The following is a 16,967-nucleotide window of genomic DNA, read 5'->3' on the forward strand; positions in this document are numbered from 1 at the left end:
CTCATTCCTAGGGGTCACCTGTCATAGAGGTTGGAAACCCAATGCAGTGGAGCGGTCATTCACCAAGCAGAAGGCCTGCGTACCGGCCCCTGCAGTCTGCATGTCCAGGTGTCCTTGAGCCAGCAGATGGCCCCTTGCATCGTTGACTGGGTGAATGCTGGTTTCAGGGGTCTGCAGTCCAACACAACATGCTCCGGAGCGTTAGAGAGGACTCAACCTATATTATAATATGTATTTAATATATATATACACACAATAGATTTCTACCAGCTCCAGTGGGCTGCCTAAGCATGGTAGTAATGGAACTACTTAATAGAAACCTGAACAGGACAGTTCAACACTCCCTTCCACATTATAATATGTATTTAATATATATATATATATATATATATACACACAATAGATTTCTACCAGCTCCAGTGTGCTGCCTAAGCATGGTAGTAATGGAACTACTTAATGGAATAACTTGACTACTTAAAAACAGGACAGTTCAACACTCCCTTCCACCAGGCATTTGGGCCGTCCGCCATCTGACAGCAGCCAGGTTGTACTAGAGTTAGACGAGGCCTGTATCAGGAAGACCCTTTGACAAGTGTCCCTGTTCCAGCCATCTCTAGGACTGAGTCCACCAAACGGCCCTTTGTGTTGCATTCACTGTCATTCATCTCACTACAAACCTTATTCCCATGGAGGACAGGAACAAATCTCACAGCAATGGCGCCCTCTTCTGGCATGTGGGGGTGCGTTCAATAAGTTCCCACTACTGCTCCATGAGTGGTCAAATATTTCATTTACATACATATTTGGGAAGAACAGGTGTTGAATGCAGACCTTACAATCCAAACAATTAGTCACCCACAGACATGTTTAACCAGTTTATTGATGAACATACACGTACAGTTATCGAGTACATTAGTATTTTGTAGCATAGCGTTTTGCCTTGACAACAGCTGCTCAGAAGGACCCTCCAGAAACTCTCTTTTCCAATAAACCTGATCTGAATACTCCCTGCAGATTGAGTAGTACCCTGGCTCTCCACATCGGACACGGCGCTGCCCAACAAGACCTCCACTTGAAACTCAAAGGCAGAAAGAATGGAGGGAGGCAGGCTACGGGTTGTATTGCTCTGACATGCTCTCCTGTGGCCTTCTGGGGAACAAGGAACCAGTTTGGGGTGGGGAGGGTGGTGGGTCATGGGCCAATAAGATGGCCTTATCACGCGTCCCCTTTCTTTCACAGTGATAAAACGGAACCTCGGGCTGGGCCGGGGTCCAGTCGCTAACTGGTGACACAAGAGGTAAATGTCTGATCCCGATGAGGAAAAGGGGCGTTTCTAGACTAGAAAACCTGGTTTGGACTTTCCTTTTCATCTGCTGTGCTACAACCGCCCAACCCTATTCCTACAAGTGCCCCCCCCAACACAGTAGCAACAGCAGGGCACTCAAAAACCTGATAGTAGAAGTTGAACTGTCCACAGAGCGGGGGACAGCTCCGCCCCTCGTGACCATTTAAAAAGGGGGGCGTAAAACTAAGTGCTGTTAACAAGGAGTAGTCAGACCGCTAATCAATGAGGGGGGGCCACCGGTACACCACACACACACACACACACACACACACACACACACACACACTAGGACAAAGCGCTACCGAGAAGAGGAGAGCCACGAAGCACTGGGTTATTGGGGTTGGGTGGCTCCGGCACCAAACCGTCTCATCCTCGTCTTAGGAGTTCTCTGGAATGTTAAAGAGACTCACCAGGCTGTACCGAGCCCTCGAGTCCTCGAAACAAACTTCATTTGGGTTCAACTTCGATCAGGGCGTCCAGTGAGAGGGAAGCAGACTCCCTTTGGAGAGCGGTTCACCGACGGTGCCAGCCAGTCTGCGTACTGGAATGTATCGACGGTGGAAAGTAGCGGAGCACAAAAACACCAAGTCCAGATCCCATGCTGGGCCGATTAGATAGGAACTGGAATGGACACCCGGCTGCAGGTCCCCCCTCTGTTCTGTCACTAGAGCTGGACTGCTACAGTACTAATGGCCCCGCTGGGAGAAAGATCTTCACCTGGAATAAGCACAACCGACCAACCTGGAACTTTGGTAGGGGGGAGGGGGGATGGGAGGTGGGGGGGCGTTTAGTCTAAACCACAGCTGTTGTCTAAGAGCAAATACAAGAAAAGACTTGACAAGGACCCAAACTAGTTTAGCAGTGAGGAAACAGTTCATGCTTGTTGGGGGAGATTCGTCCTGTTTGCTATCTATTGGACAGAGAGGAAGGGTTAACAGGTCTAGTAAAATACTATGTATATCGAGCCACAGCTCCCAGTAGATTACCATGAGTTTTGTAACAAAAATCTTGAAGCTTTTTTTCTTCAAATTCTCTACCAAGAAAAATACAAAACATTATAAGGCGGTAAGTAACTATTTTTTTTTTTCTTCTTTTAATTTGAGAAGCCGTTACAGTGCAGTTGATCCTCAAGGCAGCCAGGCCGGGCCTCACTGCTGCTTGCACTCAGCTGGGGGGGCGGCATCCTTCTGCAACAGATCATAGCAGGGGGCTTTAGTAAGTAACACACACACACACACACACACACTATTTACAGACCTAAACACTCCAGATTAATGACGCTGTTCGGTATAAACCCGCTGGAAGAATAGTTGTGATATTTTGGGAAATTCTTTTGCTTCCAAGCTGGGCGTAAGATAAAACTGTTGAACATGTGGCGCTGAGTGAGTTAGCTTAGCACTGGGACAGGTAACAGCTGCGTAAGCGCTGTCAGTAAAAACCATTTCACTGGTTAGCTAGGTGCTTGCTCCAGCCTCGTATTTACAGTACTGTATTTATAGCTCAGCGAGATCGTATTAGTCAAAAAGCCGCGCTATCCCTTTAGCCGGTCCAGTCCATGTTTCCAGGCTGAAGCTAGCAGGACACGACTCTGCTAGTCTTTCTCCGTTTTCATTAGCAAACGTTATGCCTAGTACCTCAGACGAGTTTCCAGGCGAGCACCACTAGAAGGTGGCGTTCCAACACTGCACACCTCTGATTGGTCAGGGAGAATCCCCACTAGAGCATGAACCAGCCATTTTAAGAGGCCAAGCTATCGTCAGTAACGACTGCATTTGGTATGCACTGGCCCCAGGTTAAGAACACTTTGTCTTAGAAGGGACCGAGTTGGACATTTGTGTTCGTTTGGTTGTCGATGACGAGATTCAAGACGCTCACTGAGAGTGGCGCGGCTTGGATCTGCAGTAACAGGTAACAGGAGCTGGTACAATGGAACGCTCCGGATGTTTTCATTTAGCTTATCTTCGGTAAGGAGACACTGGATGTTTGAAAGAGAGCTTTAAAACAAACTGCTTCTTTTAATGCAGCACCCTCTGCACGGCCTGATGCCACACCGACTCACCAGTGGAAGGTCACTCCGCTCTCCAGCTTGGCTGAAATCAGGTGGCGAGTACAGAATAAATGCTCTTCTGGGCAAAACTAGATTTAACACGCTACCAGGTTTTGTTTTCACAAGAACGCCCAAAGCAAAAAGCTCTCTTTCTACGCGGACTGATGTGGCTCTAGATATCTATCCCGTTTCTAATGAAGAGTGAAAACGGGCCATGACTGCCAACGATGACGGAGCCCTCACATAAAAACTCTCGGTGGGCATTTCTTGTATTTTGGTAATCTGCCAATTACCGGTCCGGCCTTCTTTCAAACATACAGGCATAATCCCAGCATTGAAAGCAAAGCTATAGAGAAAAGAGCTGAACACAAATAATGGGAACAGGAAAATGAGAAAATAAAATGTTGTCTAAATGGGTATTCAAAGTAAAACTCAGACTAACTCTCCTGACAAAACCTCAAAACTAGCCTGCGTCTGTGGACGGACGAGTTCAACATGGAGGAAAACAAAGAGGACAGGAGGCTGGACTAGCTTCAACATACAGAAATAATACAGGTGCAAATGCAGAACTCACTATGGGTTAAAGTTCAACAAACCAACAACAAACCGGTGGGTTAGTAACTCGGGAGGGTGCAGCACGGCGGCAGAGGAGGAAGGTGCAGAAGATGGATGAGGATGGAATAAACGGGAGGAAAAGATAAGCACAAAGCGACACCGGAGAAGGAGAAGGTTGGGGTGAAGGGCGGGGGTGGGATGTAGTAAGCTGACAATCACAAGCTGTACCTACCAGGATAGGGTTATTTTTCTACTGTCACCACTTAAACCTAGTGAGGAGAAATTTAAAGAGGAGCTGACAAAGGATGCCCAAGTGACTGCAGATGAAGCAACATTAATGAATAGGAGTAACAGAAACAGCCAAACCAGCAGAATACAGAGAGTCCCACGTTTGAGTTTAGCTAGGCAGCAGAGCTCATGCTGCTTTCTATCGGCGTTTAACGTCTAGCTCATGCTAATGAATCAACTCCTATAGCAGGATGTGCACCCTCAAAACTAAGACCACCACCAGCTACGCTTTGAACACAGCAAGCATCAAGTAGGGGTGTGACGAGACCGGGTCCACAAGACCCAGATTTACACACTATTTTAAGAATCCTTAAAGGATGATATAAGACTAGACCTCCCTCCGTACAACCTACTCAGCAAAAATGATTCATGCACTGTCACTTGCATTTGTAGCTTATTCTTTTTTAGCCCATTTCATTTTCATGACAGTTTTTCCATTGCTCTTTAACTTGAACGTGCCTTAGCTATAGCTAGAAATAAAGTTCCCATGGTTTGCCCTCCAACCTCAGCCTGTCAGTCAGTCCCCAGGGCAGAGAGAACACCCGTTTGTCTCACGAGTTAAACTATCTGCAAGGCCATCTCCCAATCCTAATATGGCAGCAAACGGCGTCTGCATTAAGTTTAGAAAAGTGAAACCACACCTGTGCCCGCTTTACCAACATGGCCGAGACGGGATAAAGGTTTTAATCTCCTGAGATCTCGTCACACCTCTAGTATCAGACTTATATTATTATTATTATTATAATCATCATCATCATAGCTTTTCTTCTGTCCACTGTTTATTCAGTGGTCTCAGCTCCATTACCTCCGTCAGGAAGGCACAACACACCAGTCAATAAACAGCCAACAGGAGAACCCCCCCCCCCTCCATAGTTCCCTAATCAAATAAAGGCTAAAATATTAATATTGGGATTGAAATGAATATTCTAGGTGGGTAACGTTTCACTGGCGTCCTCATCCTTCTCTTTGAGGCATACTGGATCTACTGGTGTTGCATAAGGTTATGGTTCAGGTTTTAGTCACATGCAAGAGTCAGACTGGACCGACCGGTGAAACGTCCCTGTGGTAATATAGAGGTCAAGGATCTGGGTAAGACATGTCTTATGATGGAAATACCTACTGGGGAGTTGGTCTTGGTCTGGAAGCCAAATCAAGAGCACAACAACAAAATAAAAGCTGAAGCCAACCAAAAGCTGGAGTAAAAATGAGATGCATTTGACAGTATGTATTCTGAATGTTGAACTTTGACAAGTCCATTTAGGGACAGCCGTTCTCTACTTGCAGCTAAGGAACCCCCCCCCCCCCCCCCCCCCATCGTGCTCCAGCTATCAATAACCTAACAGCAAAGAAAGAGCATCCTGAGCCAACTAAGTTGAGAAGAGCTGAGTAAGGGGTTTCTCAGGACACCAGAGACGGGGGTGGGGGGTTAGATCTCACCTTGGGCTCATAGTCGGGGTCGTTCTCCTCATCAGCCTCCTCTTCTCCTTCCTGAGAGAGAGAGAGATTACTTCAGACTACTGCGCCTTCTCAACACATCTGTGGCATGGTGCGGATGGTATTTGATATCCCTAAATAGTCTTACCTCATCGTCTGCCTCCTCTCCCTCTTCATCGTACTGTAAAACACAAACATGGCGATTAGCTACATACAACACTTGAGAAGAGGCAAGCTTAGCCTGGCTTTTAAACAAGAGCAGAGCATCGGTTCCTCTGGCAGAGCCAAACTGTATCAGTCGAGCAGAGCCTTTAGAGACTTCTATGACGGCGTGTGTTCATTCCAATATGGCCTCCATTTCCAGATGTTAAAGTTGAGATTAGACGCCAACACTCACATCGTCGTCATCGTCCTCTATGGCCTCTCCTGTGAAGTAGAGCACGGCCCGAGGTACGATCCGCTCACGGATGAAGTGGCCGATCTCAAAGTCTGCAGCCAGGACTGCCTCCGAGTCCTCATCCTGAAGACAGACAGGCCAGTCACAGTTCAGCCATGCGTTTAAAACAGCACTAGTTAGGGTTGTTCTATTAGGTTACAATAAGATGTTTCACCTTGGACCCGATTCTCAAGTTAAATTAGCAGATTCATGAAACTCAGGAGATTAAATCCCTTTGTGAATTTTTTATGACAAAGTATGGTGTTAAAAATATTTGGTCATTAAGCTAAACAGAAAGTATAAGTTCTCCATTTAAAAAGTTTTTCCTGGTAAAAGCTGAATTATAAAGTGTAGAAGAAGCACACTGCCTTACCAACTCGCCATTTTCTGGAACTGTAAACAAGTGGAGAAGGTCAGGGTTAGTTAACCCACACCGGGACAAGGATCTAACTGATCTCTTTATTACATGCTCCATCAGTACTGCTGAAACCTGCTATGGCCAAATATTTCTCACCCTCTGGCGGGGTGAAGAAGTTGAAGAAGGAGTCGTTGGGGACTGTTTTGGTGACCGTCCTCACTGTGCCGCGGCCCTTGTGCTTTTGTTTCTTCTTGATCGTTTTCAACGTGACGTTCTTGCCCTTTGTCCACTCAATCGTGCATCTGTGGGGAATCACCAGACAGCAGCAGCATAGACAGGTCAGTGTCCAACATTACAAATGTCCGATCTTAAAGACAGCCTGGGCCATTTTCACGAATCTAACTAATGCCCACTTAGGAATGATCCAGAGTGAACTGGTAACAGCTTTCCAGGTCACGGTGCGTCTTCTTAAATCACGAGGCTGACCTTATAAACAGCATGAAATCAAATAACTCTCAAAAATCCTAATAAAATAAGACCACCGCGATGCAAATTAGTGTGAAAATGAGGCATGTCATTACTGAATAGCAAGTGGAACAAGGAGAGCACTCCGTTGTCTCAGCAGGAACGCTCACCCTGTGCAGCACATGATCTCTGGTCCGTCGAAGGAGAAGGGGTCGCTCTCGTCCGGCTCTGACCTCATCTTGTAGGTTTTCGTCAGCACTGTGTTTGTGAAGAAGTCGTTGGGCTCGAAGTGGAACTCTAACGTGAAGCTCTGGGGAAGACCAAAGGAGATCCCGATTACAGACAGTTCGAAGGTAGCAGACTCAGCACGAGTGGCGCCTACTCACCATGGGCTCTCCTGGATCCGAAAACTTGACTTTGATATCTTGTAAATGTTTAAGGATGGGTTCATCGTGCTCCTGAGGAGAGAAGAGCAGTCTGCATGGGTTTCAGTTTCATATCACGTTTTCCCTCGCCACGGTCACACTAAATGCTTGCTCTTGGGGGAATTACTGGAATTATTGGGTCTTTGGAAATTATAGTGCGACTACATATGTAAAGTATCCATAGATAACTTGTTATGATTTGATACTTTAATAAATGAAAAATCACACGACTACACAACTTGGCCAGCAGATGGAAGCAAACCCGGATTTTTTGCTGGAGGCAGATACTATGTGACCCATTTTCCCTGGCATGCCAGCAGCTGAGTGGATGAACCTACCTGCAGCATGTCACTGAGCAGGTCCACGTTCTTGAAAACTGTTAACCAGAACTCCGGGATTCCTTTGGGGTCTTCCTTCTCCTCGTCCTTCTTCTCTTCCTCTAACTTAGCCTTCTCCTTCATCTCATCCTAGTTGAGAGAGACATTTTCTCTTCAGAATAACACTTTCTCAACCAATTATTTTCACATCTCATGCAAAAAACTATAAAAGCTTTTCACCACCTACACCCACGAAGACAGCACTCTGCATTGGGGATTAAATGAAGAAGAGAAAATACAGCAAGTAAAAAAATCTCCATTTAATGTTAAAAAGAATAAAAACAGTTGCAATAGATCACTACAGTCCTGCCCGGCTGCCTTGCAATACAGAGATCTAAAATCAGCGATGGAGATCGATTTAATCCCATGTTCCCTGTGTTCTGAACATGACTCTATATGCTACATGCATGAGAGAGAAAGCTACTCGTTTCATCAGACAGGAAGCATGCAGGTGTATACGTCACCTGTACCTGCTTACTTACTGTCAGCTCTTCCTCTTCATCCGCCTTCCATTCACATTCCTCATCTGTGGGCTCATAAGCTGCTTTCACTATGTCACTTCTCTGTAAAGTACAGGAGAAAATTAAATTATCAGTAGCTCCCAAGTAATGTACATTTCCATACGAGTTGTACAACCTGGTCTTCTGAAAAAGAAAAATAGAAAACAAGGTTAATTGGTAAATCAAGTGAGCGGTTTCTGTAACGAGTGGGAACACAGGCCATTGTTGGGAAAGTTCACGTCCTCGATTTGTTTGTTTTTTTTACACAAAAACTAATAAGCCTGCATGAGTAATGTGAGAAACATTAGTCTAAAAATAGTCCACACAGATCCATGGACTCTTCACAACACATCTAGCAGGATCAAACTTGATGAGTAGTCTAGGGTTACAAAAAGGGTCGGAACATTTCTTCAACTTCTGCACGATTTCAATGTAAAAAGGTGTACTTTTTTTTTATTAGTGAGTTTACTTGTTGACACGTTCTGATAGTTATTAACACGTCATATACAGATATGAACATATTTTTTGGACTATAAATCGGATAAGTCAAAAAATGCGCCATGAAAAGGAAAAAAACGTAAGTTGCCCTGGACTTTAATTTGCATTTATTCGAGATATTGATTTCACAAAATCCAAGACCAACTCCAGACATTTAGCACACAGAATAACAGGCTGAATACGGTAGAGGTCCAGTATGTTAACGTAACACATTATCAGTTATTCAGCTATACGATAGCACAGAGAACCCCCCCCACCCCCCACACGCATGCCTACCGGCCTAAAAGAAAGTGGATTATAGTCTGGAATAAAAGAGTTGATTTTAAACGCAACAGAATGTTGGCTGGAAAATAAGCAGCGTAAAGACCGCCACTTGTTTCTTTCTTTATTTTATATTTAAAGTTGAACATTAGCATTAGCAGACAAGTGGTAAAAAGTTGGTGGTGGGGGGGTTTAGACAGCCTGCCCGCTCACGGTAACAGATGCTGAGGGAGAATGCATAACCACGTATTTGATAATGCATATATCAACCGTAGGGGTGTGATGAGACGAGACACATCACGACATTGGGTTCACGAGAACGAGACGAGATTTAAAAATAATAAAAAATTAAGAAATCCTCGATGACTCAACTGAAAAAAAATCACAAAATGCAGAACAATTTTGGTGCATTTTGAAATCAACTATTAATGATGAATGTTATTTAACTTTTTTTTTTTTTACTATTTTAATGAATTATATGCAGTAAAGGACGTGCAAACACTGCAAAATGTTTTGTATAAACTCTACCAACTGGCTTCCGCCCTGTACAATTTCACACAAGAAATCTAACTCCTTTCCACAAACCGAACATAAAAAAATAAACAGTATAAATAAAATAAATGTGCAAATAACAGAAAAATAATACTTTAAATGCAAACAGTAAGTGTATCACTTACAGCACAGTGTGCTGTAAGGGTTTTTGCATAGTGCTCGTGTTAGCCGCGGTATACGGCATTTTTTTCTTACAATGTTTACATATTGTGTTCGTCTTGTCTGTCACTCTTTCGCCGTTTATCATTTCCGCAGGAAACCCAAAATGTTGCCACACAAATGATTTAAAAGTGGCAGGGGGATCTTCAATAGTAATTTCACGCTCCATCACGCTGACATCACATCGCCTCACGAGACAACTTCTCACCTCGGCGAGAAATCTCGTCACGTTTTGATCTCGTCACACCCTTAATCAACCATCTTTTGTTTCTTTTCCAATTACTCATACCACCAAGTACACACACACACAAGAAAAAAATGTCAGCCTTACGAAATACACAAATGCTCCTATAACCAGCACATAGCTGCAGAAATACAATGAGAGTACTGAAGGCCAGAACAAAAAGTGTGTAACGGACTTACTTTGTCGAAGAGGGGCTGGTAGAGGGCTGCGTACTTTCTCTCCAGTTCGTGTACTTCTTCGTAGAACTTTGCCTCGATGTGGGCACATTTGACCTGCAGGTTTTTGAGGGCGTTTACACGTCTCTTTACAACCTTGGGTAAACTGTAGGATAACAGACATCACAGATGTGAGTACAAGCCTGACAAAGATCAGTTTGTGTCACATTGCCCTTTCACTAAAAATAGCTATAGGTCTGGCCACTTATTCAAAAAAAGGGCACTATTAGGACCAATCCATAATTCTAACGGTTACGTTTGGTTGAGTCTGTGCAGCCTTTTCTCCAAGCTAAAAACATATATGATCATGCATTTCCTTTACTTCCAGACAAAATGTGTTTAATCAGGAGCAACGGGTAGCAGTAAGGACACTCTGAAGTTAATCTGCTGAGAGATTTAGAGCAAAGCAACACACTGCAGGGCAGCTCCCCCCCAGAGGATCGCCAATAAGTCAAGGTGGCCTATCGGGTACGCACTGTATACAAACCAAAACCTGTTCTCGGCATAGTTTTGTTGACATTTGCTTCATTAAAACAGAGTTAAGAAAATATACGGACTTTATGCATGAGACGTTCATGGTCTGTTCCTAACGTGGATGATGCAGTGGGTCCAAAACTAAAAACAGACACATGTGCATAATAGCTGTATACATCCAACAGTATGTGTGTCAAAAGATAGTGTCGTTTAGGGTGGTGTAAAGAATTGCAGCTGGATCTTGAACACAATTTGTTGCTGATTTTATAGTATTGAATAAGTTAACTGTCTTACGGTACCTACAGCATTTTCTATTTAAATATCTCACTGTTTTTTATTACATACCTTTGCATTTAAATATGTGTAACTTGTTTAGTGGCTTTTTATACTTTATCCCTATCTTTTTTCAGTTGCTCATTTGTTATTTCTCTCATCTTGCTTGAGCTTGAATATGCAAATGTCTCCAGGTTGGTCAAGTTGAAGTAATTAAGATGATTTGTATACGTCATTAGTGTTGGTATGCTAGCATCCAGTTCTAAATTTGAATAAAACGTTTACATATATAAATATTTATAAATAGCTACAGAGCTACAAAAGCTTCAAGTGTTCATTTGCATATTTGTTGTTGCATTAAATCCATTTTGTCTGAGGCCTCAGACAGCCTTGCTGGGAAGCAGGTTGAAGCCATGACCTAGCTATTCTAGAGCAGTACTTTGAGAGGACAGTGGTCTCCAGGAGTGAGTCTGCACAGACTCACGTTTCTCTGCAGTATGGTAAATTAGACTGCACTAGCCTGGCAAGGGGTTGTAAGTTGGGTCCCGAGTCCCGGATGCTTTAACTGGTGAGTTTGTTGGTGACTGCCAAATACTTGCCAAGCTAATCAAAGAGCTGCCTGCTGATGGTTTTTCTGACAAAAGGAGCCGTGGGGGGCACAGACCTTCAGCCGAGACACACACACGACTACATTCACTACAGCATCTGAGAGACCACAATCAACGACTCTACCTCTGCACCAGCTCCATGACATGAAACGTGTAATATAACCTAGGAACCATCACTTCTTCTACTATGACATACAAAAAGTGCCTCAGCTCTCTTGGATTTATCATGTTACGTATTAAAAACTTTAAAATCACAGAAGGTGTAATCAACAAAAACACCTGGGCAATCTGTAACTTTGTGTGACAACTGTACTTAAATGGGTCAAACTACTCATCAAAACTTAAATATTTAGCACAGCAGCAACAGGCTGAATCTGTTGACAGTTCTCTCTCTTCTCAAAAAAAGAAGAGAAAATCAATGCCTTCATATTTATTGAAGTATAAAAAGGCATAAAACATGGGTATGTATTCACTTGTCGAGTAATGTTGGGCTTACAACTTCTTTGGTCAGATGCTAAACTAGAAAATTACACAATTTGACATAATTCCAAATTTAGCACCCACTACTTGCTAAATGAGGAAATATCTACATTGGCAAATACAAATGTAGGTAAGCTGCCACTGGCGGGTTGCTGAAACAGAACTTCTTCACAACAAAATCACATCCTTACCACACACTGTACATTTACTACCACTCTTATCTTCTGCTCCATTAGCCAACCAAAGGCTGCTCCAAACACCTCCACCTTTACTTGACCAGTCACGTAGTACACAGAGCTTTTTCCTCAAAAGGAGATACTATTAGAACATATGCATCAAAATGTAACACACACACGGGGAAAGAAACAGTGGCATGAAATAGATGAAGAGAGACCCTGTTATATATTTTTAAAGTCCTTACAGACATTAATCTATGCTGCTGCCGTTTCTGCTCTATGACAACCGTAAAAGGGGACAAGCTGCACAAATGTGTTCTCAGATAAAGTCATCACCAAAAGTATGCTTATGTCTCACCTCTCTATGTAGCCTGACGGCGAGCCGTTCAGACCATCCAGCCTCTCCTGCAGCGCAGCCAGGATCTGTGGATTCTGCATCATCTGCACAGTGAGCTGACGAGCTGAGAACACAGTCAAGAGTGCAATATGAAGACAGGTAAACCCATTCAGGAGCATCAAAAGGTTCTTGAGGATTGAACTAGAGTGGGAGGTTTCATTAAATTAATGCTCAAATTCATGTTTGCGACGTCCTTTACCGGATGCATGAGAACACAACTGACGGTTCTATTCAGTATTATCACTTCTAGAGATATATTGCACATCTCAGCACGGTGTGTTTACCAGAGTACGCAAGAAGGCCGTAGCAGAGCATTCAGTCATCTCTAACAGTTTGTTTCCCTGCATATTGTGAGTGTGAGATTTCTAATAAGGTAAACATTGAAAGGTCTGGTTAACGGTGTGCTTACTGCCAGTGCAGCATTTATGTTAGAGGAGGCACTCTGCAATTAAGGGTGATCTTCCTTTGTGCAAGCAGACATGTGACAGATGGTACAATCCCAGCATCCAACACATTGTTTGCACCCATCAAAGCTCAGTCACATCCCCGATGGCAGGTGAGTAATAGGAGAGAGAGTAGAGGAGAGATCCAACACAGGCACGGCTTTACAGACAAAATGGGTCATGGAACGCAAAATTAAACCATATCCATGTAAACAATAATGCAGCAGATGAAAGGACATTAGCACCGGTGTGTCCTAGAGGAGCTAACAGAGGCTACTAGCACCAACTAGCACTGGTCACTGCGGTTGTCTGAAAAACAGACAGGACAAAACGTTGTGTTTAGTAGTAAACTGGTAAACCTTGTCACCGACTGCTATCTGTTGAGTTTTCCTCCAGTTACTCTGTCCTCTGGGACTGTCTCCATCTAGAAACTAAGCAGCACGGTGCAGGGAACTGCTTTGACTGGCTCATGAGCAGACAGGGTTTACAAAGCAGTAGATTGGCTTTGCAAAAAAAACAAAACTAAAAGCACTTAGCGTTCTTGGAAAGGACGCTTTAAAAAAGCTAAAATAAAAATAGAGATTAAAATTGTATTAATTGTGCAGCTCTAATTGGAACTCTCTTCTGATGGCACATCCTGGGCATTTTGCTTGTAATGTGTTACCAACCAGCGTAGACCATCTGTCCAAGACTCCGTATCCAGTCAAATAAATACGCCTATGATTGTCTAAATTCACACAACACAAGCTGATGCCTTTTAGGTGGATCCATCAGTGGAGGGTCAGCTACAACAGGGCCAATTGCTTTTTTGAGGCAATACTGAGTGCCTCAGTCTGCCCCTTTTCCCACAATAAACACGGCCCCTGCCGACCAGTGTTGGGGGTAACACGTCAATGTAATCAGATTACGTTTGTCTAACGCAGTAATGTCACTATTACTTTACCTATTGAGTACAGAGTTACTGGTTCTTCAACTATCTGCATAACATGATTATCACTCGTCCGAGTATATGAAACAAAGATGGCGGAGCCACAGCTTAAGACTTCTTTGAAGGGGTGGAGGTAAGCCTGTTACTTCAAGACAAATACTTGATTGTAAAGTGTAAATTGTACCCAGGCCACAACATCCAATCTAAGCTAGTTAAAGTAAAGACTAAAGTCCCCCCTGAACCCCGAGACGCTGATGAAGAGCACATTGCCGACACCAGCCAAGACTTATTTTAACAGCAGGTAAGTAAAGCAGAGAAGCATGAGCTCGAGGCAGCATACATAGTGGAGGAGATGTTGCCCGTTTCGACAGTGGAAGTGCCCTCATTCTGTAACATACTGGGCAAAATACAGTGAATGACGAGCAGACGACCGCCAGTACTCCGTGACACATTGTGCAGATATCCAACACTTTGTTCTCATCTTTGTGGTATTAGAGAGCTTATAAGAGAGATCTTGTGTATGGCCTCATTGTAATAAGGGTTTGTGTTGATTCGAGCATACATTAGGTCAACTTTATATGGTATACTGTTGCAAGTAAGTTATGTTGCATCTCAGGTAACATTACGGAGTAAACCAAAAGTAAAGTAACTAGTACTGTAACTTGTTCCATCTGACAATACAGACTCTCCATCTACAAGAAAACTACAAAAACGGTCCTGGAATATTCCTTTCAAAAAGGAGAATTCTAGTCAAATTCAACACTTGGCTCTGTGGTCTGTAAATGTGTAGTGCTGTCAGAGAGAAAAACTAACCAGCTGGTGCTGCCTACACCAAGTTATCCTCCTGGTAGCGTTAGCACCCAACAGGCTCCAACAAGGCAAGTTTAAACATGTTTGCAATGTGATTAAAATGACCGCCCTATGTGCAGTGATTCCTTCTGAGTAAACAGTGAATCTGATGCTGGAGATCGGTCAGAAATGCATGAAAGTTGTGTTAGTTCAGCTGTGTTTAGATCCTGTGTTGAGAGCCAGTTAGAGAGCTTCTGGACCGTCTACGAACTACAACAGAGACAAGAGATCCAACTAAAATATGTAGGCTATCAATTTAACGAGGTAATGTCTCCAAATTTACCTCAATTTTAACTGGTCTCCTGCTAGTTGTACTAAGCATTTAAAAAAAATAAGCATATGCCAATTTTTGCAAATATTTGTTATCCCTTTTCTGTGTTGTAGTCTGTAGACGCCCCGAAGCGTTCCTTGCAGTATCACAGGAACTAACCACAGCTGAATCAGCAGAACTTTCATGCATTTCTGTCCCATCTCCAGCATCAGATTCACTGTGTTCACTCTGAAGGAATCACTGACCATGGGGAGGTCATAGTTAGTTGCAGCCCTAGTTAATATATCAGTAAAACTTTGTCAGTAGCTCTTTCTTACCCTTTCCATAAGGCATTTTTCATTTGATATCACTTAATTCAGATAAAAACGTGTAGATGGAAACCTAGCTGGTGTTCCACACATGAACCTGTGCATTTACAGAAAGAGCATTTATGCATCCTTATTTATTTTAAAAGAGGAGCAACACCATCTGCAACACTGCATAAACTCGAGGATGGGGTTGGATGCTGCTGTAGTGGAAACGGGCGTAGTTTCACCTCATGTTTTCAAACAATTTACTTCCACGGATGGTATGAGCTGAGATTTGTGGGTCCTTCTGAGACCAATACGTGTCTTACAGCAGCCTTGATGTGTGATATGAGGTCTAGTGAGCATGCATTGCATGTTTTAACGTTGGCAAGTTGCCACTGTATTAATTATGCAGTTATAATCTCCCAGCAGCTTCCACACCAGGTAAAGCTTTCTTGAGTGTGATCGCTCTGAGATCCGTTGCTGACAGACAGAATGAGCCTTCTTTTAAGTCTGGCTTTAAAAACAACATACTTTAAATAGACAAGGCCAAACAGTCATCTATATCCATCTACATGAGTACGCGTGGAGTACGCCAACACACGAGAGAGACAACGTCATTTACCGAGCATCAAAGGATGCATTGAGATCCAAAAATAAAAACAGATTAGTGCCTCGTACAACTCAAAATCATGGCAGGCCTATAGTAGCAAGAATAGGCACAAAAAGTTCAGACAGACTGCTTCTGAAATGACATGTTTACGCACCCGATTGCTTGCGACACAAACAACGTCAGATTTGCGTTCTAAGACAGATTGCCTATGACTATACATAGACATTGCTAACCACTACCCCTTTAAAGGTCAGTACTGTAGCATTTTTGCAGGGAGACCTACCTTTGCTGTTTTCATCTTCTCCCGTCTCCTCCTCTTCCACTTCCTCCACATCCTCCATATCTGCCGGGTCAATCTCAGCCTGGTCTTTGCTGCTTGGGGACACAGAGAAAAGGGACGGTCAGTCAAAACAGAGACAACACTTAAGACAGTTTGAGATGACAGAATTAACACCATCCACCAACTACTTCTGGCATGGTTAGGCTGAGGATGGCAGCAACGTTGGGACCCCTTCAGCTTGGATTTGAAAAATATACATATTAATCTGCAGTTTGCTACTCACTTCCTAGACAAAGCTCAGATTTTGACAGCTACAGTATTTGACACACACAAGTTGTGTTGAAATGTTTTGTCTACCGGGGTTTGTTATTGTGGAGTCATTCCATGCCTAAGACTTACAGATGCTTGTAAAAAGCCCCCTTCTCTCCCAGTGATCTTCCATGTCAGAGACTAATGTGTAAAGGTGGAGAACATGAAACACGAGCTGGTCACATGGAATGTGATAAAGAAGATCAACAGCCTATATGACTTTTGACTAATTATTTTATGAACAGTTAGTCTTATTAGATCATGTGTTCTGTTTATAAAATACGTTAAAAAATGTGATTATTAACTTATCAGAATCAAGCATTAAATTGTTCTAGAGAGAATTACGTTGCATCGAGGAATCAATTGTTTTTCACTTTGAAGCTTCACTACTGAATTTGGGAGTTTATCTGGATAATATAT

At 43.3% G+C, this 16,967-nt stretch overlaps 1 protein-coding gene across 3 annotated transcripts in view; it reads right to left on the minus strand.

The window, feature by feature from the left end:
• Positions 1 to 2,242: 2,242 nt before the first annotated feature.
• Positions 2,243 to 16,967, minus strand: part of nap1l1 (nucleosome assembly protein 1-like 1) — a 20,679-nt gene continuing 5,954 nt past the window's right edge. Inside the window, exons 3-16 of one of the 3 annotated variants that reach the window (XM_034865383.1) lie at positions 16,242 to 16,330; positions 12,529 to 12,631; positions 10,124 to 10,265; positions 8,201 to 8,293; positions 7,692 to 7,820; positions 7,315 to 7,386; positions 7,099 to 7,238; positions 6,620 to 6,765; positions 6,479 to 6,498; positions 6,067 to 6,189; positions 5,818 to 5,850; positions 5,673 to 5,723; positions 4,180 to 4,216; positions 2,243 to 2,532 (exon numbers count right to left, since the gene is read on the minus strand). In XM_034865383.1, coding sequence (XP_034721274.1) covers positions 4,211 to 4,216; positions 5,673 to 5,723; positions 5,818 to 5,850; positions 6,067 to 6,189; positions 6,479 to 6,498; positions 6,620 to 6,765; positions 7,099 to 7,238; positions 7,315 to 7,386; positions 7,692 to 7,820; positions 8,201 to 8,293; positions 10,124 to 10,265; positions 12,529 to 12,631; positions 16,242 to 16,330 — 1,147 coding nt within the window. In that variant the 3' untranslated portion in view covers positions 2,243 to 2,532; positions 4,180 to 4,210. The remainder of the gene's footprint in view (positions 2,533 to 4,179; positions 4,217 to 5,672; positions 5,724 to 5,817; positions 5,851 to 6,066; positions 6,190 to 6,478; positions 6,499 to 6,619; positions 6,766 to 7,098; positions 7,239 to 7,314; positions 7,387 to 7,691; positions 7,821 to 8,200; positions 8,294 to 10,123; positions 10,266 to 12,528; positions 12,632 to 16,241; positions 16,331 to 16,967) is intronic. The other 2 variants (XM_034865382.1, XM_034865381.1) reach the window with 2 other exon arrangements.

The sequence above is a fragment of the Etheostoma cragini genome, unplaced genomic scaffold (genome assembly GCF_013103735.1).
Source record: "Etheostoma cragini isolate CJK2018 unplaced genomic scaffold, CSU_Ecrag_1.0 ScbMSFa_1523, whole genome shotgun sequence".
Taxonomy (NCBI): Eukaryota; Metazoa; Chordata; class Actinopteri; order Perciformes; family Percidae; genus Etheostoma; species Etheostoma cragini.